The sequence below is a fragment of the Platalea leucorodia genome (assembly GCF_965183815.1).
Source record: "Platalea leucorodia genome assembly, chromosome: 6".
NCBI classification, from domain to species: Eukaryota; Metazoa; Chordata; class Aves; order Pelecaniformes; family Threskiornithidae; genus Platalea; species Platalea leucorodia.
In genome coordinates, this window is record NC_138828.1 from 85,078,616 (window position 1) to 85,096,794 (window position 18,179).

General features: G+C 49.9%; 1 protein-coding gene across 2 annotated transcripts in view; it reads left to right on the forward strand.

Moving 5' to 3' along the window:
* SFXN5 (sideroflexin 5) overlaps window positions 1-14,248 on the forward strand; it is a 104,046-nt gene extending 89,798 nt beyond the window's left edge. For both annotated transcript variants that reach the window (XM_082315567.1, XM_082315563.1), the window contains exon 14: window positions 13,111-14,248. In XM_082315567.1, the coding sequence (XP_082171693.1) occupies window positions 13,111-13,188 (78 nt within the window). In that variant the 3' untranslated portion in view covers window positions 13,189-14,248. The remainder of the gene's footprint in view (window positions 1-13,110) is intronic.
* The last annotated feature ends 3,931 nt before the right edge of the window (window positions 14,249-18,179 follow it).

The window sequence follows — 18,179 nt, forward strand, 5'->3', positions numbered from 1 at the left end:
AAAAATATCACAGTAGCTTGTTTCCTGTGCTGCAGATTCCCTCTACATCTTTTAGTTTCCTTCTGATTGCATGGCACGGGAAAGCTGCTGCCCGGGAGCCCGCTAGCACGGAGGAGTCCCTGCGTTACTGGAAGTATTTAGGTGGTCTGAGATGATTTGGCTGGATTCGTGCTTGCGCTTAGGCTTGCAGAGAGACGCGCCAGGAGCTGGAAGGGTCTCTCCAGAGGATGGTGATGAGCTGCTATTATTAACTATCGCAGTAATTGGTGTTATTCCTGTGCTCTGTAGATGCCCATGGACTGTTCCCAACCCATTGCAGGTCTCCTGCACCGGTTCTTCTGTCAGGAGCAGCCTGGTCCAGCAGAAGGTGTCCCTGCCCGTGGCAGGGGGTTGGAACTGATGATCTTCAAGGTCCCTTCCGACCCAAACCATTCTGTGATTCTGTTCGGTGATTCTATGACTTGCTCTTGGCTGCAGAGATCTGCCCCGGTTCCTGCTCCTACCTTGAGTTTCTCTTCCTCTGCCATGGTCTCCAGTGTGACACAGAGAGAAAGAAGCCCAGAGCTTTTGCTGTACCTGCAAGGTCAGACCACCCTCCATACTATGAACTTCCAAGTCAAAGTGGCAGCAGAGCTTTTTGGGGAGCTCAGGCGTATTCAAGGCAAGGACACAGGCAGGCTCACATGCTCTAAACTCCCTTCTCGAGCACATCTCCCAGGTGAAGGCATTCCTGAAGACATGGGGACACTTCAGGCTCAGTAGTCCTCTCTTCTGCTTCCAGTGGTGCTTTAGCCTGAGCTGCTGAACCAAGAGCCACAAGCTCCCTCCTTGCTTCAGGGAGGGCTTCAATTCAGTCTTTAGTGTTTCTGCAGAGAGCTTCTAAAAACCAAACAAACCAAAAGTTCCAGATCCTACATGACTGTGACATTCTTGTTCCCAAGTCATGAAAAACCCCAGATTCTCATTATTGTATTGTAACTCCTCATCACTACTGTGTGATGCTCTTTTAAGTTCTTTTTCGGGGACTGCAGCAGGAGGATAGGGAAGATGTTGTGGCCCAGTCATTTCCTTCTGCCCTCGCCCAGCTGGATGCAGCAGCAGTTCCAGATGCAAACCCACGGCTGGTAATCTCACAGAAGGAGCATCTGCCTTGTCGCATCACCCATTTCCCAAACTCACGGCGTATTTCGTTGCAATGCCCTTTTGATTCATGCCCTGGCACAACTGAAACTCCTCTTGCTGTAGGGTCACGTACCTGAGACATGACCAGGAGAGAAGGAACCAGTTTCGCAAAGCAAAGAACATTTCTGCATCAGGACATCTCCCCTTCCCATGTTTTTTTTTCCCCATGTCTTTCTCAAAATCAAAGCATTCCCCATGCCTACTCGTTCCCCGATGGGCTGGGGTTGGGAGGTCTCAGTCACTTCGGGGAGCTAATGTCCTTCTTTCCAAGAGGAAGAGGAAGGATCTGGTCTTCAAGGGCATCAGCTCCACCATCACTCTTTACAAGCCCCTAGGAAACGTTGGGGTGGTTAGATTTACAACTGCTCAGCCTGTTTGCACATCGCGGTGTAATTATTAGGCTCGGTGACGTCTCTCGTCTGGGGAAGGTCACGAGCGAGCAGTGCTCTGATTGATTTGGAGCCCGTGTCTTTGTTCTCACGTTCCCTGTCCGAGAGGCTTTGATTTGTGACCGAGCTGGTTTTTGAAGTCTGCTCGTGAGAGTGGTCCTTTGTTTCATGACCAGCGTTTGCGGGAGTCAAAGGTGCTGAAAACTTCACAGGATCTGGCCCTAAAATCATAACCTGGAGCTTGTTCTCGCTGGGAAGCGAGGGCTTGAACCGAACTGTTATTTGTGGTCATTCGAGGTGGGTGTGGGAGAAAGGACCCTTTTGTACTGCCCAGGGGCTTCAGCAGCGGTGTCAGACGGGATCTGGTTTCATGTTTATATCTCTGTCCCTGGGATACAGGTTCAAGTATGTAAACTATCTATCCTGCAAGCACAGGCTCCTGCAGGTGTGTGGGTGCTAGTGGGCATAAAAAAACATTCCTGACACCATCCCTTTTGAGGAGTCTTCACCTCCTGATGGCTATAAGCCATTAGGAGTCAAAAGAAAGAGCTGACATCCGACAACTCCGGATAAACAGCTAAACATTAACCCTTGAAGTGGCTCGAAAAACATACTTAAAAGGCACTTTGTGGAAAGAAGCCATTTCTTTCCAGGCCTGTTAATTGCTGTCTTTCTTCAGGACACCTTTCAGCAGCACCTACTGTAAACAGAGGGGCTCCTCCCGAAGCACTTCCCCCAAGGATTCCTGCCCTGCTCGCCCAGAGCCTGTGGAGGTGGCCCTCCCATCTCCTCCTGCCCGCGGCAGTCCTCCTGCGGGTCTTGGGCTCTGATGGTTTCTTCTCGGCCTGAAAGCCAAGACCTTTCCTCTCTTTCTGCCAGCCCATCCCGAAAACTCAGTCCCCTTTCTTGGTTGCCATCAGCCTCTTTATTTGGTGCAACTGGGTTTGTCCCCAGCTTTTCCCCGGCTTACCCCTCTCCTTCTGCACAGAGTTGGATATGTCCTTTTCTGCATACTCAGAAACAGTTGTTTTAGCTCATCGGAAGCAACCGTAGCTCAGACTACTCCACGTGAGACGTTAAGGATGCGAGCTAAGGAAGGCGGCCAGTTGTCCAGACTTGCCTGCTGTAAGCATGCTTGCTTACTGCAGAGAATGCCTTATTAATCACATTTCCCAAGCACAGGTATATACAATTATCTGTAATTGCTTTTTAACTCATTTGGATCTAGCAGCCTGTTTCTAGTGAGGCTGTCAGTCCTTCAAGAGAAGGGAATGGGATGGAGGTTGGGATGCTGAGGAACTTGCTTAGCTTCTTTAAAGCACCAAGGACATCCCTAAACCCTGCAATACTCATCACGCTCTTCCTTCTGAATAGCAGGAGAATTGCAGGGTTTTATGTTCTCACCAAATAGCAACAAATGCTCTCTTCCTCGACAGAACTGCTGGAGGGATTCTTACCAGAATGGACCTAATAGCTCATTTTCATCAAAAGGGAAACTTGCTACGTTCATAATGTCCATATTCAAAAGTAGGATTTTTTTTCTTCCAAAAGAGGAGAGCTGACTCTAACTCTTTTTGTGATGCCTTTCATTCCAGCAAGGAGCAGTGACCCTAAACTCTGCAATTTTGGGGCGTTCTCAAGATCATATTTTAGGTGGGTTGATGACTTTTCCATCCATCGGTTGGCTTGAATGTTCCCCAACAAAGTCCCCATCATGTAATGCGAGGCTTCTTCCTTGAGGCCAGGAAGATGCTATAGACTGAATGCCATGCACAAACAGTTTTGGGAGAAGTCCTCTCCTGAAGAAGGGTCCTTGCCCCATGCGGCTGGGTGGCCCGAGGTCAGAACACCTGCGTTCCTGCTGTGGTACCAGCCTACGACATCCACCTCTCCAGAGCTCCTGTAGAAATTAATTCCGTGTGGCAAACTGAGAATTTACCTCATGAGCACTTATCTCCTACACGTGAGCAGACCGTCTTCTCCAGGGTAAAGGAGAAAAGGCATCTTAGCTCCTGCAAAGGCCTTTTGTGTGGTTCTTCACTTCATGGAAGACACGTCATGCCGTGGTCTTAGCTTCTCTCCATCACAACTTCACTTCGATTCTTTGTTCAGTCTCATGCCTGAGCTTCTCCTTTTCTCTGTACGGGTGGTGAATTTGTGGTACTTGTGGTGAATTTGTGGTACTTATGTCTTGCCCCTTGGTCCCTTGCAAAGCATCGCAGAACAAGGTGCCGTGCTTACCGGGGGCGCAGGCTGGCACCTTCTGGATAGCAGCGACTGGGTGAAAGCAGGGAAAGCCCTGCTCCTTCTTGGATTGCCAGAAAGAACTGGAAATGTCTCTTTTCTCTGGAAGACAGACAGAAAGAATTTTTTTTTTATCTTGCTATTTAAAACCTTATGGTTTCAAAGCCTTTATTTGTTTTTCTTTTTTTTTTTTTTTTTAAATACTTGAGATTTCTGGTGCTGTGGGCAACCCTCTTCTTTCCCAGAAGACTCAAACCCACAATTTTGCAATGACTTGGCAACGATGTCATGCGGGGTGTTGACCTTTCAATCTGTTTATAAAGCTGGAAGACTTGAGAGGGTCTGAGAGCCGCGTGAGCCCAGTGCTCACCAAACCCAGCTCCTCATCTCACCATGTTTGTTCATCATTGATGTCATCTTGAGACACCAGAGGGGTTCCCATGGGGAACTGGAAGGTTAGAGCTGGTATCTTACTGGTGGACTGGGTTGGGGCAGTGAATGAACACGGGGGCTGGAGCACGGGAGTGAAACGCGGCTGTTGAACTGCTCTGCTACAGGACAGGCAGGGACACGCCGAGGCTGAAGCTACCTTGCAGCCTTAGGTGCCTGCTGTCATATATTATTATCCCGCCTGCTGACGCCGTTACCATCAGTCATTTCTAGAGCACTGGAAACAAACGTGCCGCTGGGCCAGGGGAGCCCACTGCACGTGGGCAGCTGTGCTCTGCTCCAGCCTGGTTGGGCAGTAGCCTAAAACGCCACATTTTCCTTCTTCCCATCTGATTAAAATGTTGGGGGTTTTTTGATATGCGTATTATTTTGCTTTAGAGAAGCTGTGATACGCTAATTTGCAGCTCCCGAAGCTGAAGTTAAAAACTCCCACCCTTGATCATAGAATCACAGAATCACAGAATCGTTTATGTTGGAAAAGACCTCTAAGATCATCAGGTCCAGCCGTTAATGTAACACTGCCAAGTCCACCAACGAAGTGGTAGAAGTTACTGTCCCAGAACTGACCCATAAATCCCGCAAACTCTTCTGCTCTGCTTCAGGGCAGAGTCAGTTGTTCCCGTTTTAGGTGAGGGCAATACCATCTTAAGCCTTGTAGCTGTCTCAAAAGCAATCGCACATCTTTATCCAAACATCTGTTGAGCACGAGGAATATTCCTCCTCGTCTCGATACAGAAACCTGGTGGCACCCAAGGTGCTGCTGACACTTTGCATGTCGTGCTTTGCTGAAAGCAGTGACGTTTTCAGGGGCCGGTGCAGAGGTGTCAGCAGATGTGATAGAGCGTGAATAGCTTGTGGCACTAACACCGTCACTGACATACTTTATATCTGACGGTTGTCATAGCGGGGTGTGCGTGGTGCCACGTTCAGACCCTTCCCAGCCTGGTCTGAGAAGAACCTCTACTTTCTGCCCTGTCCTACAGAAAGCTGAAGGCAGATGCTGGCGGTCAAAGCATCCATGGCAAAACATGGAAAAATCTTTTGAAATGGATAACCCTTGAGAGCCAGAACAGCCAAATGTTCCAACTTTCCTCCTTTTTATTGTTTCAAGGAGAGGAGATAAAATTTATTTCAAGCAATGGTCCTTTTTAGTACCAGTTCTAGGTATGTCCAACCGGAGGTTAGACAGCAGCACTGAGATACATCTTTGGTGTAAATGTGCTGGCCGCAGGTCCTGTCGGAGGCAACGCATTTCTCTCGCACTTCAGCGTAAGCCTGGTTCACTGTCTGCAGATAAATGATATATCCCTAAAAACGTACTGTTTGGAAACAGGGCTCTGAATTCAGAGCCCTTTAGGTGAAATCCCCCACGGAACTACTACGTGGCAGGGATTTCAGAGGTTTACCCACCTGCTAGACACACGGCAGCAGTTCCAGATTTGCAATCAAACAAGAAACTTTGCAAATTACCCAGACTGCCTGATAGTTCCTTACTTTACCTATCTGCTGAATTACACCTGAATCCACTGACATGGCAGTGAAGGGTAGTATAAATCAAATGCGCTCCTGAGCTTGTTCTTATCTGCTTATTCCTGAGCTGTCCTTCTCTGCTGCTGGCTTTGCTTTACTTCTAAGCACGTAAGAGAGGAACCTCTTGCTCCGTGAGCGTCTGTCCTCCCAGCGTGGTGCATCAGCTGTATCCACCGTTGTAGGCTCTGATCACTCGGGTGAGGCTGTGCCACGACTTCATTAGAAATGTAAGCCAGGCACTAATGGTGGTTGTTGTCTTGATGCAGGAGTATGTGACAAATTGTAATCTTTTTCCTAAATAGATGGGTCCAGAGCACTGGAGAGGTTTAATCTATTTGCTTGTGCAGCAGCTCCCAGCCTCAGTGTCTTCTCCTTCCAAAGCCGCTACCTTCCCAGAACATCTTCTAGTGGTCTCTTCTCTGCCCTGGACCACACCGTTGCCCACCCCAGGTTGTGCGGACGTGCCGTGGGGATGCACAGCCTTTGCGGTGCTCTGCTTGCGGCGTGCGTGGGCTCTGCCCAACCGGCCAGACTGCTTCGTCGGCACAGCCCCGGCTGGAAAAGCACATCAGCCCTGCTCCGTGCGGCGTGGTGGCCGGGGAGCGTCGCAAAGGCTCTTAGGGAATGTCGGTCCCTGGGTGCAGTTGCATACCTTGGCGTGTCAGACAAAAGGAGATGATCAAAGCAGGGATGGTGAGAAGGGAGGCTCGCCGGGGAAGCGCTCAGTGCCTCTGCGCCGGCAGGCGCGCAGCTCTTTGGTCCCTGCGTTTTGGGGGGTCCAGCCCTCCCTCCCTGCACCGACCCCAAAGTCGGCACTTTTTTGGGAAGGCGGATGGTGTCAAACCCGTGAGTGGCCTCCCACCGAGCCACGGGGCTCTGGCATCCCAGGGGGGCCGGATTCGGACATGTTGCGACCAGTGATGGGTGGAGGGACACCGGCTGCTGGGCTGCGAGCGGCAGCGGTGGCTTCCCAGGCTCTGGGTCCGTTTTGTTAACACCTTATCCAGCGTCAAGGATGGAAATGGAATTGAATAACTTGTTTCCGTGTTTTTGAGAAAAATATTTTGACTAGATGGTATGTTTTTTCTTATGAAAACTGAATGTTTCTGTAAAAAAGGGGGCTCTAAAAGACTTGAGAGAAACAAAAAATGAAGAGAACTGTACCAGGCAACTCTTAAGTTCCATTTTTATTATTAATTTGAAGGAAAACCTAACAAAATTCAGGTTTATCTCAAAATCCTTTTCCCCGGCTTTGTGATTTGGCCAGCAAACTGAGTATCAATTATTTATGACGTTATTTGTTACCGTGTAGGTTAGTCATGAGACCGTCTCTCAACCAGTGTGTCCAGTTTTGGGGTATGCAGTTTTTTTAACTGTGTAGAAAAACTGGGAAGTAGTCAGAAAAAAGCTTTAACACCAGTATTTCGAACAATAATCTGCCTCGCAGAGAAGAAGCATGAGTTTTATCTATAAATTTTAATGAAGAAGATTTAATAATCTTTGAATACTTTCATGGGAATAAAATTTCTGGCAGGGTAGAGCTCCTTAGTGCAGCAAACAGATAAATGCAAAGCTGGAAGTCTGAATTTAGAAAAATGCAAACCGTGTGGATGGCTGATGCTCTTTGAAGTGGGATACCGAGAGGTCTGGTAGCTCCACTGTTGCTTGGACTCCTTAACCAGAGGCTGGGTATCTTTTGAACAACATCTTCTGTGATTTAACCAGAAGGTTTTTGGATGAGATGGGGCATTTCCAGAACTCTCTCACCTGTCAGGTCACCTTCAGTTGGCCGTAGGTCCATAGCAGTTCCAAGAGACGCTCCATAGCAAAGACCGATTTCCTCATCTCATTCCTTAGCAAGTGGATCCATGGAGAGCACTTCAGTTTTTTGACGTCTGGGAAAAGCTTTGGAAAGAGTGTATCTGAACAGAGGAGGAAAAAATCTTGCTGTCTTTAAATCATTCAGTATACATTTTCCAATTTTGGAAAGCCTTATAAAATTAAGCACAGGTTCAGATTTGTGATTTAGGCCCCATCAGCATTCTTTCAGCTACTGTCAATTAAAAGAAGAAAAGAAGATCCGAAATATCTGAAAGAAGACCGTTTAGGCAGTCTTATTGTGGGAACAAGACCATTGAAAACGCATTCAGGTTGGTTTCTGACCCCAAGTAAGCATGTTAAACCATATTTAATAAGGTTCTGCTTCTCAGCAGAGTTGCATTAGGTGACCACAGGTTGAAGGTGAAAGGAAGCCTTGGTAGACCTGTAGAGAGCTGCTTTCACACCATGGTTGCGCCAAGCTACAAGCAGAGGTGCCTGGTGACCATGGTGTGGCTGATGAGCAGTAGCTCATCTATCCGAGGAAAAACATGATCTTTTTTTCATTGTGTCTGCAAGCACCGAGGACAGGGCAGAATCTGTTAGTGGTGCTGGATGTGCCCCACCTCGCCGTCCAGCTGTGCACAGAGCCCACCACCGTGGAAGCAGCAGCTGCCGGTCCTTCACAGTGCTTCACGGTGCCATTTATTAACCGTAGTCCTTGCCACACCTCACCGAGCTTCACTCGGGCTCGGTTAGCTTGGCATGGCCCTCAGCTGTTGCCCTGATGTCTCATGGCCCAGGAGGAGAAGGCAGAGGGCTGCTGGAAGGGCCGGGAGAGCCCTCCTGGGCTCCGAACCGGGGCCACCACCGAGCCACCTCGCTGGCACTGCCGAGGCAGCAGCAGAAGACGCGGTGACCAGCCTGGTCCTCCCTTCCCCCACCTCCCGGTGCAGCATCCGTCAGTCCGCATGACCCTCCCCCTACCAAAATTGGCTGCTTTCTTCCTTCTTCTCCCCCCCCTCCCTTTTTTTGGCTGAGTGATGAGCTGTATGCCAAATCCATCTGCTCCTGTCTCCCCTAGCTGCCTTCCATATCATTACAGGATCCCTGGCAGCGAGCCTAGACCTATCTCTCTCCCTGCACTCTTAGGAGCACATTCCTTTCTACACCTTTTGCCGAGCTGGGATAGAAATGAGTATCAACCCCAAACAAAAAGCATCTGCTTTCTGCCTGCTTCTGCTTCACCGGACGCGCATGTACGCTACACCCGTGTCAGCAGCGAATGCAAAACACACACAACCCCCCACCTCGCCGCCCCGCATCCAACATGGGCTGACGAAACTTTGGGCGTCGGGAGCCTGCCTCACACCCTCTCCCTCTCCGTCTCCGCAGCACCAGCTGTGACCACCGCACCATTTGTTCCTCCAGCCCACGCCAGCACTCGGAGCCAGTTCTTTATCACCCCAATTAGCCTTGTCTGTGCTGATGAGAGGAGAGAGGCTTCCACTGCAAGGCAGAGACGGGGGGAAGAGAGCTGGCGCGCGGTGGGCACCGCGAGAGGCGATTCCCTTTACGGTGGCTTTGTTCCCCAGGAGGGATAGATTTCACCGGGTCAGGAGCACCGCTAAAAAGCCAGCGCTGTCATCCTGCCTGCATTACCTGGGTGATGCTGGTTTATAAACAGTTGCTTGAGCAAGGTCAGGGAATGCTATTTCTTGGTTTTTTTCCCCTTTTTCCTTCATGCGCTTGGCTATCCGGTAGAGGGAAGAGGAGCGTCCTCAGGCTGCACCGGCTCCCAGGTGTTGCGATGGGCTGTGGCTAGCACCGGCCACGTTTCTGGATGAGTTTGGAGATGCACTTTGGCCGTGGCCCCCCCAGCGAGGATCTCGCTGCATCTATAGCAAAGCTTCCAGTAGCCTCACAGGGAGGTGAAGCAATTCCCCCTTCTCCTGCTGCCTCGTTACAGTGTCTCCCACGCTGGTACGTCAGGGTACCGAGCGGTCAGTGCTGCAGTGCTCATGCAGCCATCAGCCTGAAAGCCTGGGTTTTTTGCCCAAACCAGCCCCCTGTAGCACTCTCTGGGAGTGCTGCTTTTCCACTGCGGTTCCCTCAGTGCTGTTGTGAGCTTGCCTTCCTCCTGGACTTTTCTCCTGGATTCGTTGTTGAAGGCCCTTTTCTGGTAGGCACCTCAGGGCTATCATCCCAGAGCCAGGATGGGGATCCATCCTCTGCCCCAGCACAGGTAGATCTACCTCATCGGGAGGAAGAGGATGGACACAATTCAAACCCAGTCCCACGGTGGGCACTCAGTTTGAAAGGACGAAGTCACCCTGTGTGGGGTGGGACAGGTCCCATCAGTGTAGTCCCAACAGGGTAGACCCTGTTCCTCAGAGCACCCTCCATGGCAGGCGTTCCCTGTTAGGGGGTTCCCAGCGTGTCCATGGCCAAGGAGGATCCTGCAGGGGAGTCTTCTTTGAAGCTGAGACACAAGAAACTTGACAAGAAACTGTGGTCTCCAGATCCATTTCACAATGCCACATCCAGTGGAAGGTTGGCCAAGCAGGTCCAGGATCCTGAACAGCCAGAGTAGCAGTCTACGCCAAAATAGGTGAAATTGCACTTTCCAACAAAAACCCCTGAAGAATTCAAAAAGACTGAACTGGTGCACAATAAGGTTGTGTCTCAATATCTGTAGCCTACCAGCCGAATGCTTCTCCCTGTTCTTCTGTGTTTGATTTCCCAGTGAGAGGAGTAAGTTATTCCTGACGCATTTCTGAATGACTTTGCCAGTGCTGCCGTGGAGTACATCCCACCTGTACCTGCCTCCTTGGTGCAGACGCACCCCTTGGACCTCCTGTGGCTGAGGCTCTAGAGCAGTTTTTAATATCTGCTTTATTAAAGTCAACCAGAAGGGGATCTGCAGAGATTGCTCCAGTTCAACCAGTCACCCCCCAGCAAATTTATTTCGCATCTTCCCAGGCTTCAGAAAGGGACGTAAGTGAGCTCAGTAATACGCAGCTCCAAACCAATGCCTGTGGCCGGCTGTATCTTCTTTCAAGATCTTCAGAGGAGTCCCTGACCAGGTGTCCATCTTGCATTGGGCATTCATTCCCTTATCCTTCTGCTCAGACACCGCAATCTGTCTCTGAACTATCGCACCTCCATCCTGTCCCTCCTGAAGCCATCCCATCTAACAGCCTTGTGTACAGCCTTGCCACAAATGAAGAGCTCAGCCACGCAGGGAAAGGAGGCCATTTCCCTCCTGGACCCATGGGAAGGAAGCCGAAAGGACCTACAAGCAGTTAGCTCATCTGTCTCTTTCCACCAAGACAAGCTTAATTCTGCTTAAACTATTCTTGTTGGGTTTCATCTAATTTGTGCTGAAAACTTCCCACCACACCTTCCCCAAGCATTTGGTTGCAATACTTTGCTCCTTCCCACTAGGATACTCTTCCTGCTGTTCAGCTTGGATCTTAGTCGATGCTTTTTGAATTGTGTCCCAAGAGAGCGTGAACAAAACATTACTCGTTTCTTCTGCGCCGTAGCCTCTTGCACACGCAAATACCGCTATGCCTCCCTTGAACTTCTCTCTTGTAGACTCAGCACATCCAAATCCTCAACATTTCCCCAGAGGTCTTGCTTTCAGACCACTAATCTGGGGTCCACCAAGGCAGATGTTGCTTTTCTTGGAGCTCCCACCTCTCCATCCCCCACTGGAGAGGAAGGGACTGTTGGTGGCTCTCTGTTAGCTTTCTGTGGAGACGTCCCAGTAGTAGGTTGGGTTTTGCGCTGTCCGAGCTGCCCCACGTCCCCAAGCCCTACTGATGCCAGCATGGACGGTCAGGGTTGGACCGCCCCATTCCAGGTCATTTTAAAGCACTTCCCACCTTGATGTTTTCATACCAGTGGGTGAAACCACCCGGCCCCGATACCTCAGAGCTTTTCTTTCTGTCTCTGGAAGAAAAATAAGAAAACAATAGGAAGAAAAGCTGCGTCAGAGCCAGGCAGATCGGAGTTAATCCTCCCTCAAAATGGATCCCGTCAGTGCCGGTGTACGTGAGAATCGCCTCTCCTGCACCTTTGCTGGGTACTCTCCCCAGCACAATGCTTCACTTTGTGTTTCAGCACAGAAAGAAATGGTGAAGTTGCTAATAATGGCACTAAAAGAAAATATGCTACATCTGTTATGGATAGCAGTACAAAATTAGCTGATCACACCTCTGACACCCAAGATGTCTTCACTTAAAATACTCGTTGGCTTACTTTACATAATTTGCTGATTATATTTAAAAGAAATACAATTTTGCAATTACTGTTCTTTCTGGTGTGCTATCTATGCATCATTTTCTTTTTATGTTTATATATTTCTCCTTCATTAGTGCAGTCTGAAGGGTGATTAGATCCCTTCAAACATTTTACAGAGGTTAAACGTTGATTAAGATTTAATTATTACTGTAAATAGCTTGGAATGACATATGGTGCAAAAACCTGACATATGTGCATTTGAATAAATGAAGTGCTATTTCCCATGATGCTTCAGTAGCTGTTTAACAGCTTTGCTGAAGGGTTATGTTGCACCTCATGTTAAGATTGCTTTGATGTTATATTTTGTTGGGTTTTTGCAGCTGAAAGCTAAGAACAGTTTTTCCAGTTTTTAAAAACATTGAATATTTTAAATACCTAAATTGTTTTGCACAAATTTTTGCTAATTTGTCTAACTAGGTTAAACATTTTCAAAAGCATTTCGATTTTAACGTGGGTTCCTAGCATTGTGTCAGCAACAGCATCAATTCAATGTATAGGATTTCTAAAAGTCTGATCTTGCAAGGTGCCCTGTCCCGGTTGGGAGCGGGATCTTTGCTTGCCGCGGGAACCGGGAGCACCACGGATCCCTCCCAGGGATGCAAGGGTTCGGAGTGATTTCAGAGCAAGGGAAAGCTTCGTGTGAAGTTGGCGAAAGGAAAAAATTAGGAAAGGGATGGAGATTTTATGGAGACAGAGAAGGGGGTGGGTGGATTTTAGCTGTGATCCATCCTTGTTGGAGGATATAGAGCCCTGGTCCAGGGTGTGCTGTCCCCTCGTGTCCCCAGGCAGCCCTTGGCTTTGCTGGGTCCCTCCGGGTGCACCCCGCAGCTTTGGGAGCTGGATTCCTTCTAGCACCATGCAAGGGGACCTTGGCTGCGGGAAAAGGAAGGGATCTCTCCTGGAAAATGATGGGTGGGATCCATTTGATTCTCAGAGACGCTCTATAATTCATTGAATATTGCAAGGCAGCGAGCGTGCATCATTTCATGTAATATAAGTCAATCCAAACAGGGTTGTTTTGAGACTTGAGCAGTGTAAAGCACATCAAAATGACACGGCAAAGGCATGATTGACATTGTATTATTTACATATTATACTTCTCCACATTAATTTATCGATCTATCACGCTCCTGCTGCGACAGAACAACGCGATACCCATTCTGATCTTGCCTTCTCTTTGATTTCACAGATTGAGACATCTCGGCTCGAGCCAGAAATCGCAATGGCCACCACCAGTAAGACTGTCGTCTACAATAAAGGATTGTAAGTGGAAGCGGACAATCTCAGCCCGGAAGATTTGGGGAGGGAAAGGGGGAAACTTGAGATCCCGACTAGGAAAAAGAAAACAACAACAAGAGAAAACAAATAATAGAGCTCAGCGATAGTAACGTATTACCGCTCCCGGCGAACCGGGAGTAAATTAACACTTGCAGAGAACTGACACCTCACACCAGTCAAAAAAATTAATATTAAAAGTTTTAAATTAGCCACAGGAGCAGCAACAAAGAACTTACATTGAAACACTTTAGAGAACTAGCTAAAGAATAATCTCAGAACTTAATAGCACTGCATGGAGGGATGTTTAACGGCGTGTTTACATGGTTATACCTAACTACGTGAAAGTAGGCTTCACCGAGCAAATTTTGTTTTCAATGTGAATTAAATCTCCACACTGATGCTGCACAAAAATAATTCCGTAGAGATCAACGGGTGCATGAATGTGAAGCGCTTGATAGGGTGTTTAAGTGTCCTGTACTGATTTCATGCCGATCCTGCCCCAGTGATCATGCTCAAAAGCAGCCTTCCATGGTTCGATGTGCAACGCTCCGTTCGCACAGCGAAGGTCATAGCCTGTGCGCCCTCCATCCCTCCCTCCTTCTTCTGCAGATGGTCCTGGTGGCATCCTACCGTTCATTGCACTTGCAAGACTTTGTGTCGCAGGAGCCCACCGCCGGGTGCATCTGCAAGGGCTTTTGCCCGGGGTTCAAGAGACTGGAAAGCCAACATGCCCACACATTGGATAGGAAGGGATCTTACAGCAAAAATACAATCGATCTGCTCTTTTCCTTTGCATAGACATGAAGGATGGGGTTTGTCCCACCTAGTGTAGATGCTCTAAAAGTAAGGTTGTTAACCTAAACTAATTGGCTAAGCTATGCTTTGCTAAGCTAGTTGTCTGAGGACATAATATGCTTTAACATTTGGCCAGCCCTGAAATGGTCAGGCAGTTGGACTAGATGATCATTGTAGGTCCCTTCCAACTGGAACTCCTCTTCTCTTCTCTTCTCTTCTCTTCTCTTCTCTTCTCTTCTCTTCTCTTCTCTTCTCTTCTCTTCTCTTCTCTTCTCTTCTCTTCTCTTCTCTTCTCTTCTCTTCTCTTCTCTTCTCTTCTCTCCTCTCCTCTCCTCTCCTCTCCTCTCCTCTCCTCTCCTCTCCTCTCCTCTCCTCTCTCCTCTCCTCTCCTCTCCTCTCCTCTCCTCTCCTCTCCTCTCCTCTCCTCTCCTCTCCTCTCCTCTCCTCTCCTCTCCTCTCCTCTTTCTTTTTCTCTCTTCTCTTCTCCTCCTTCTTCTTCATCTTCTTCTTCTTCTCCTCTTCCTCCTCCTTCTTCTTCTTTTCTTCTCTATTTTTGCCAATGCTTTCAGACAGCAAAGCCAACGCTGTCCCAAGCCTTGTGCCAGGGCAGAGGAGGACCCAAAGCAGAAACTGATGGGCAGGATGGCTTTGCCTGGCAGCCGTGCCAAGCTGATGGCTTTGTGAGACTGCAACCTCAGAGGGGTGAGCTGCCCTCTGGAGATGGCTGGCTGCCTGTCTGCCTCTTCAGCTACTCCACTTCGGGGTGCTTAAAGTGAGGTGGAGCAAGTCCTCCCAGCACTGCACCGAATCCTGCCCTCCCATGGGTTTGGGGCCATAAATTGGCTTTCTGGTATCTTGTACCCAAGGGTAAACCCTGAGTGACTCCCTGAGGACCAGAGGAGTTGGTGCAGATTTTGAACATGGTCACCACCATGCTGACAGCAAGATCTGCCTCTGGTTGTAGGGATGGAGCCACGGTGGTGATGGACACAGCCGAACGCACAGGCTGTCGTCCTTCAGATGCCAGTTTGTTGGGGGTTTTGGGGAGGGTGGGGGGAGCAGGGGAAACCAAATTGCCACTGACGCAGAATGTATTCAAAGGATTTATTGCAATGCTTGAAATCGGGAGGCCTGAGCCCCACCGTGTGCTCCTCCACCGCTGGCTGCTCTCGCTCCCCACTGGAGTCAGACCAGTAGGAACTGGAGTCACACAACGGTCAGGCTGGCTCAGGAAGACTGATTCTGTCCCCGCGCTGGTGTAAATCAGAAAGAATTGCATGAAACGAATCAGTTTTGTGGGTTTACATGCCAGCATGCAGGGGAGGAGAGGCTGGCTCTGGGCTCTCCATAGCTGCTGGTGATGGGCCGGCTCCCGGTCCCTGACACTGGTGGGTCCAGTTACACCCATGGAGCTATTCTGGATTTACACCAGGGTAAAGGACAGCTGAATCTGACACAGTAGAGTTCCTCTAATGCACTAGATGAGATGAATGTACGCTCTGGAGGAAGCGAGGCCACCCCATCTGCTCCGCGTGGGATTTGGAGAGGCTGAAGGCAGGTGGCATCTGTCCTATGGACATTTTTATGGGCGTCTGTCCTACGGGTAGCGCAGCGCAGAATCAGGCCCTGTATGTTGCCCTGAGGGCGAGTAACTCCCCGCAGCAGTGGAAGAGGGGAGCAGACCTCCCGCCCTGGGAAGGGTAGCGGGGACGCTGGCAATGCCCGAACAGCAGCCTGCCGATGGGAACCGCAGCGGCGAGGCTTCGAAGAGCCAGCTGGGATGAGCTGTGCACCTGAAAAAGGGCCCTTTCCATTGCTGCAGGATATGGGAGGAGGTAAGGACCGTTGTCGGATGCTGGGGATACAGGTCCCCCCCTTGCACACACATCCACATGTGCGTGCAGTGGGGAAAAAGCTACTCTGAGCCTAAAACTTCAGTTGACGGCTCCGCTGAGCCCGCCGAAGTTAGGAGCCAAGCCGCATCGTGTTGCACGGAGGCACAACTTGCCTTCTTCCTCCTCCCGAATGGAAATGCAAGGCTGAGACAGAAACAGCCTCTTGTGTTGACAGGGAGCAGCCTCCTGGCTCCGGCGTCTGTCTGGGTGGATCTTTTCCCCTTCCCCGGTGGGTTTTGTCGCTGCCTGAACCATTCTGCTGCAAAGCTTCTTCATCCCAGGCTTTTTTTTGGCGGGGAGGAGGAAGAAGAGATGGACACTGCCCTTTGCTGTGAGGTTTCGGAGAGGTGGAGCGAGGAGGGAGACAGTGATCTGGTTTTGCATCGTGATCACCGATCAAAGATTTTGGTGGCTGTGAGCTCCGGCTACCTGCCGGGCCCGCAGATGGAGCGAGGAATTTGCAGCGCAGGAAAGGAGTCAGGGCTTTGCTTGCCGTATTTCTTTTGCAGAGAGACCCAAGGAAAAGCAAGTTCTGCCTTGGGAAAGAGCCAATTCCCCATTTTCTCCATGATGGGAGGCGAGTACGGATGCTTTCCCGGCACACACATCACCTGCGGAGTTTCGGCTGCGCAGGTCATTAATTAGCAGGGGCTGCTCATCACGTTAATCCAGTGATGCTCAATAAAAACTGCGTTGGTTTGGAGGAGAATAGACTTAGGGCTTATTAAGCCACACGGCTCCTGTGAATCGCAAGGGCCTGATCCTGCTCGAGCGAGCGAGGACCAGCTTGAGGGATGTCAGAGGAGCCACGCTGCGAGATTATGGCTCGGCTCAAAAGCAGCTGCACAGTCGAACAAGTGACAATCAAACGGGCTAAATGAGTCTGGATTTATCGTCTTCCCATACAAACCCCGTCAAACTTGTTTCGCTTTATGTGTCAGGAAAATGGGTCTCAGTCAACTCGGCAGAGTTTTTGCTGAGAAATAAATACATCCCGGGGTCCTGAGTCAGGCGTTCGCCGGTGTTCAGCTCTAAGAGCCGATCGCAGCCTTTGGCGGGTTGGCAACAGCGTTCGCTCTCCAATTTTGTTCAAATGCAACTCAAAATGTTGTGCCCCCCCCCCGCTCCCCCCCCCCCCCGAGCACTGGGAAGATGCTTCTGCTTGGCACTGGGAAGGGAGAGCCACCACCTCATGGGGCTCAGCCCCCTTTCTAACCTCTTCCGAAAGCATCTCCAGGTCTTGCCTTGCGAGGTAGCGCCTGCAGCAGCGGTGCCCAAGGAGTTGGAGACCCAAGGACTTGACCCCACATCTCCCAAACCCATGTGTGGCCCCTTCCTCCAGACCCATCTCCGCCGCTCGTTCCCTCGCCGTCCCCTGGCTTGGTGATGAGCAGGGCGAGGGTCGTTTATGAGGAGCACGTTTTGGTGGCCCCGTGGTCCCAAACTCTTGAGGAACACAAGATCGCGGTGTCCCCGCGCTGGGACACTGCAGCCAGCTGATGCGGCTCAGCTTTTGAGCCACCGCCATCCCAACGCAGGAGGTGTCGAGGTGCGTTTTTATTGAAAAGCAGCAGAAAGGCTCAGCAGAGACAAACTTGACCCTTACGGATCTTAAAAGACCGTTTCACTCGCAGGCAGCTCGAGGTTGGGCTTCCTCGTGCAGCGGTTCCAGTGTGGTTGCTGCCATCCGAGGTGGGACCGCCGGCGCGCACCGAAATACCCTGCTCAACTCTTCCTACAGCCTTAGAAATGAAAGGTGTGGAGCTGGGAAAGCGGCAGCACATTAGTACTGTTTATTAGGACAGCAAATTGTGCCAGAAAAGACTACACACAACAGCTAATGATAACATTATGCACATTCACTTAATAGCTAATTAATCCCTTCGACTTTCCTAATGTACAAAAAGGAGCCTTCGGTTTGCGAGAACAACCCAACCATTTGCATCTCTGATTTCCTATAATTGGGGAAGTGGAAGAAATGGGGAGCGACAAACCCGCCACACACATCAAGTTGTTCACCTCAGCAGATAATAATAATGAGATGATCATCCCCTGTAGTATTTAATTAGAAATGTCGCAATTAATTGATTTCTTGGATATGTTAATTAAGAAATAATGAGGACCAGGTTGCAGCAAAAGGTGCCAGCGAGAAGTTTTGAGTCCCTCCTGGAAGATGTGTCTGTTGGCTGCTCCCCGAGCCAGCCGAGGGACAACGCGGGGACAACCCCGGGCTTGTGTCACCCGTGTCCTGAACCCACCCGTAAACTCGGGCACAGCTCAGCTCCTTCCA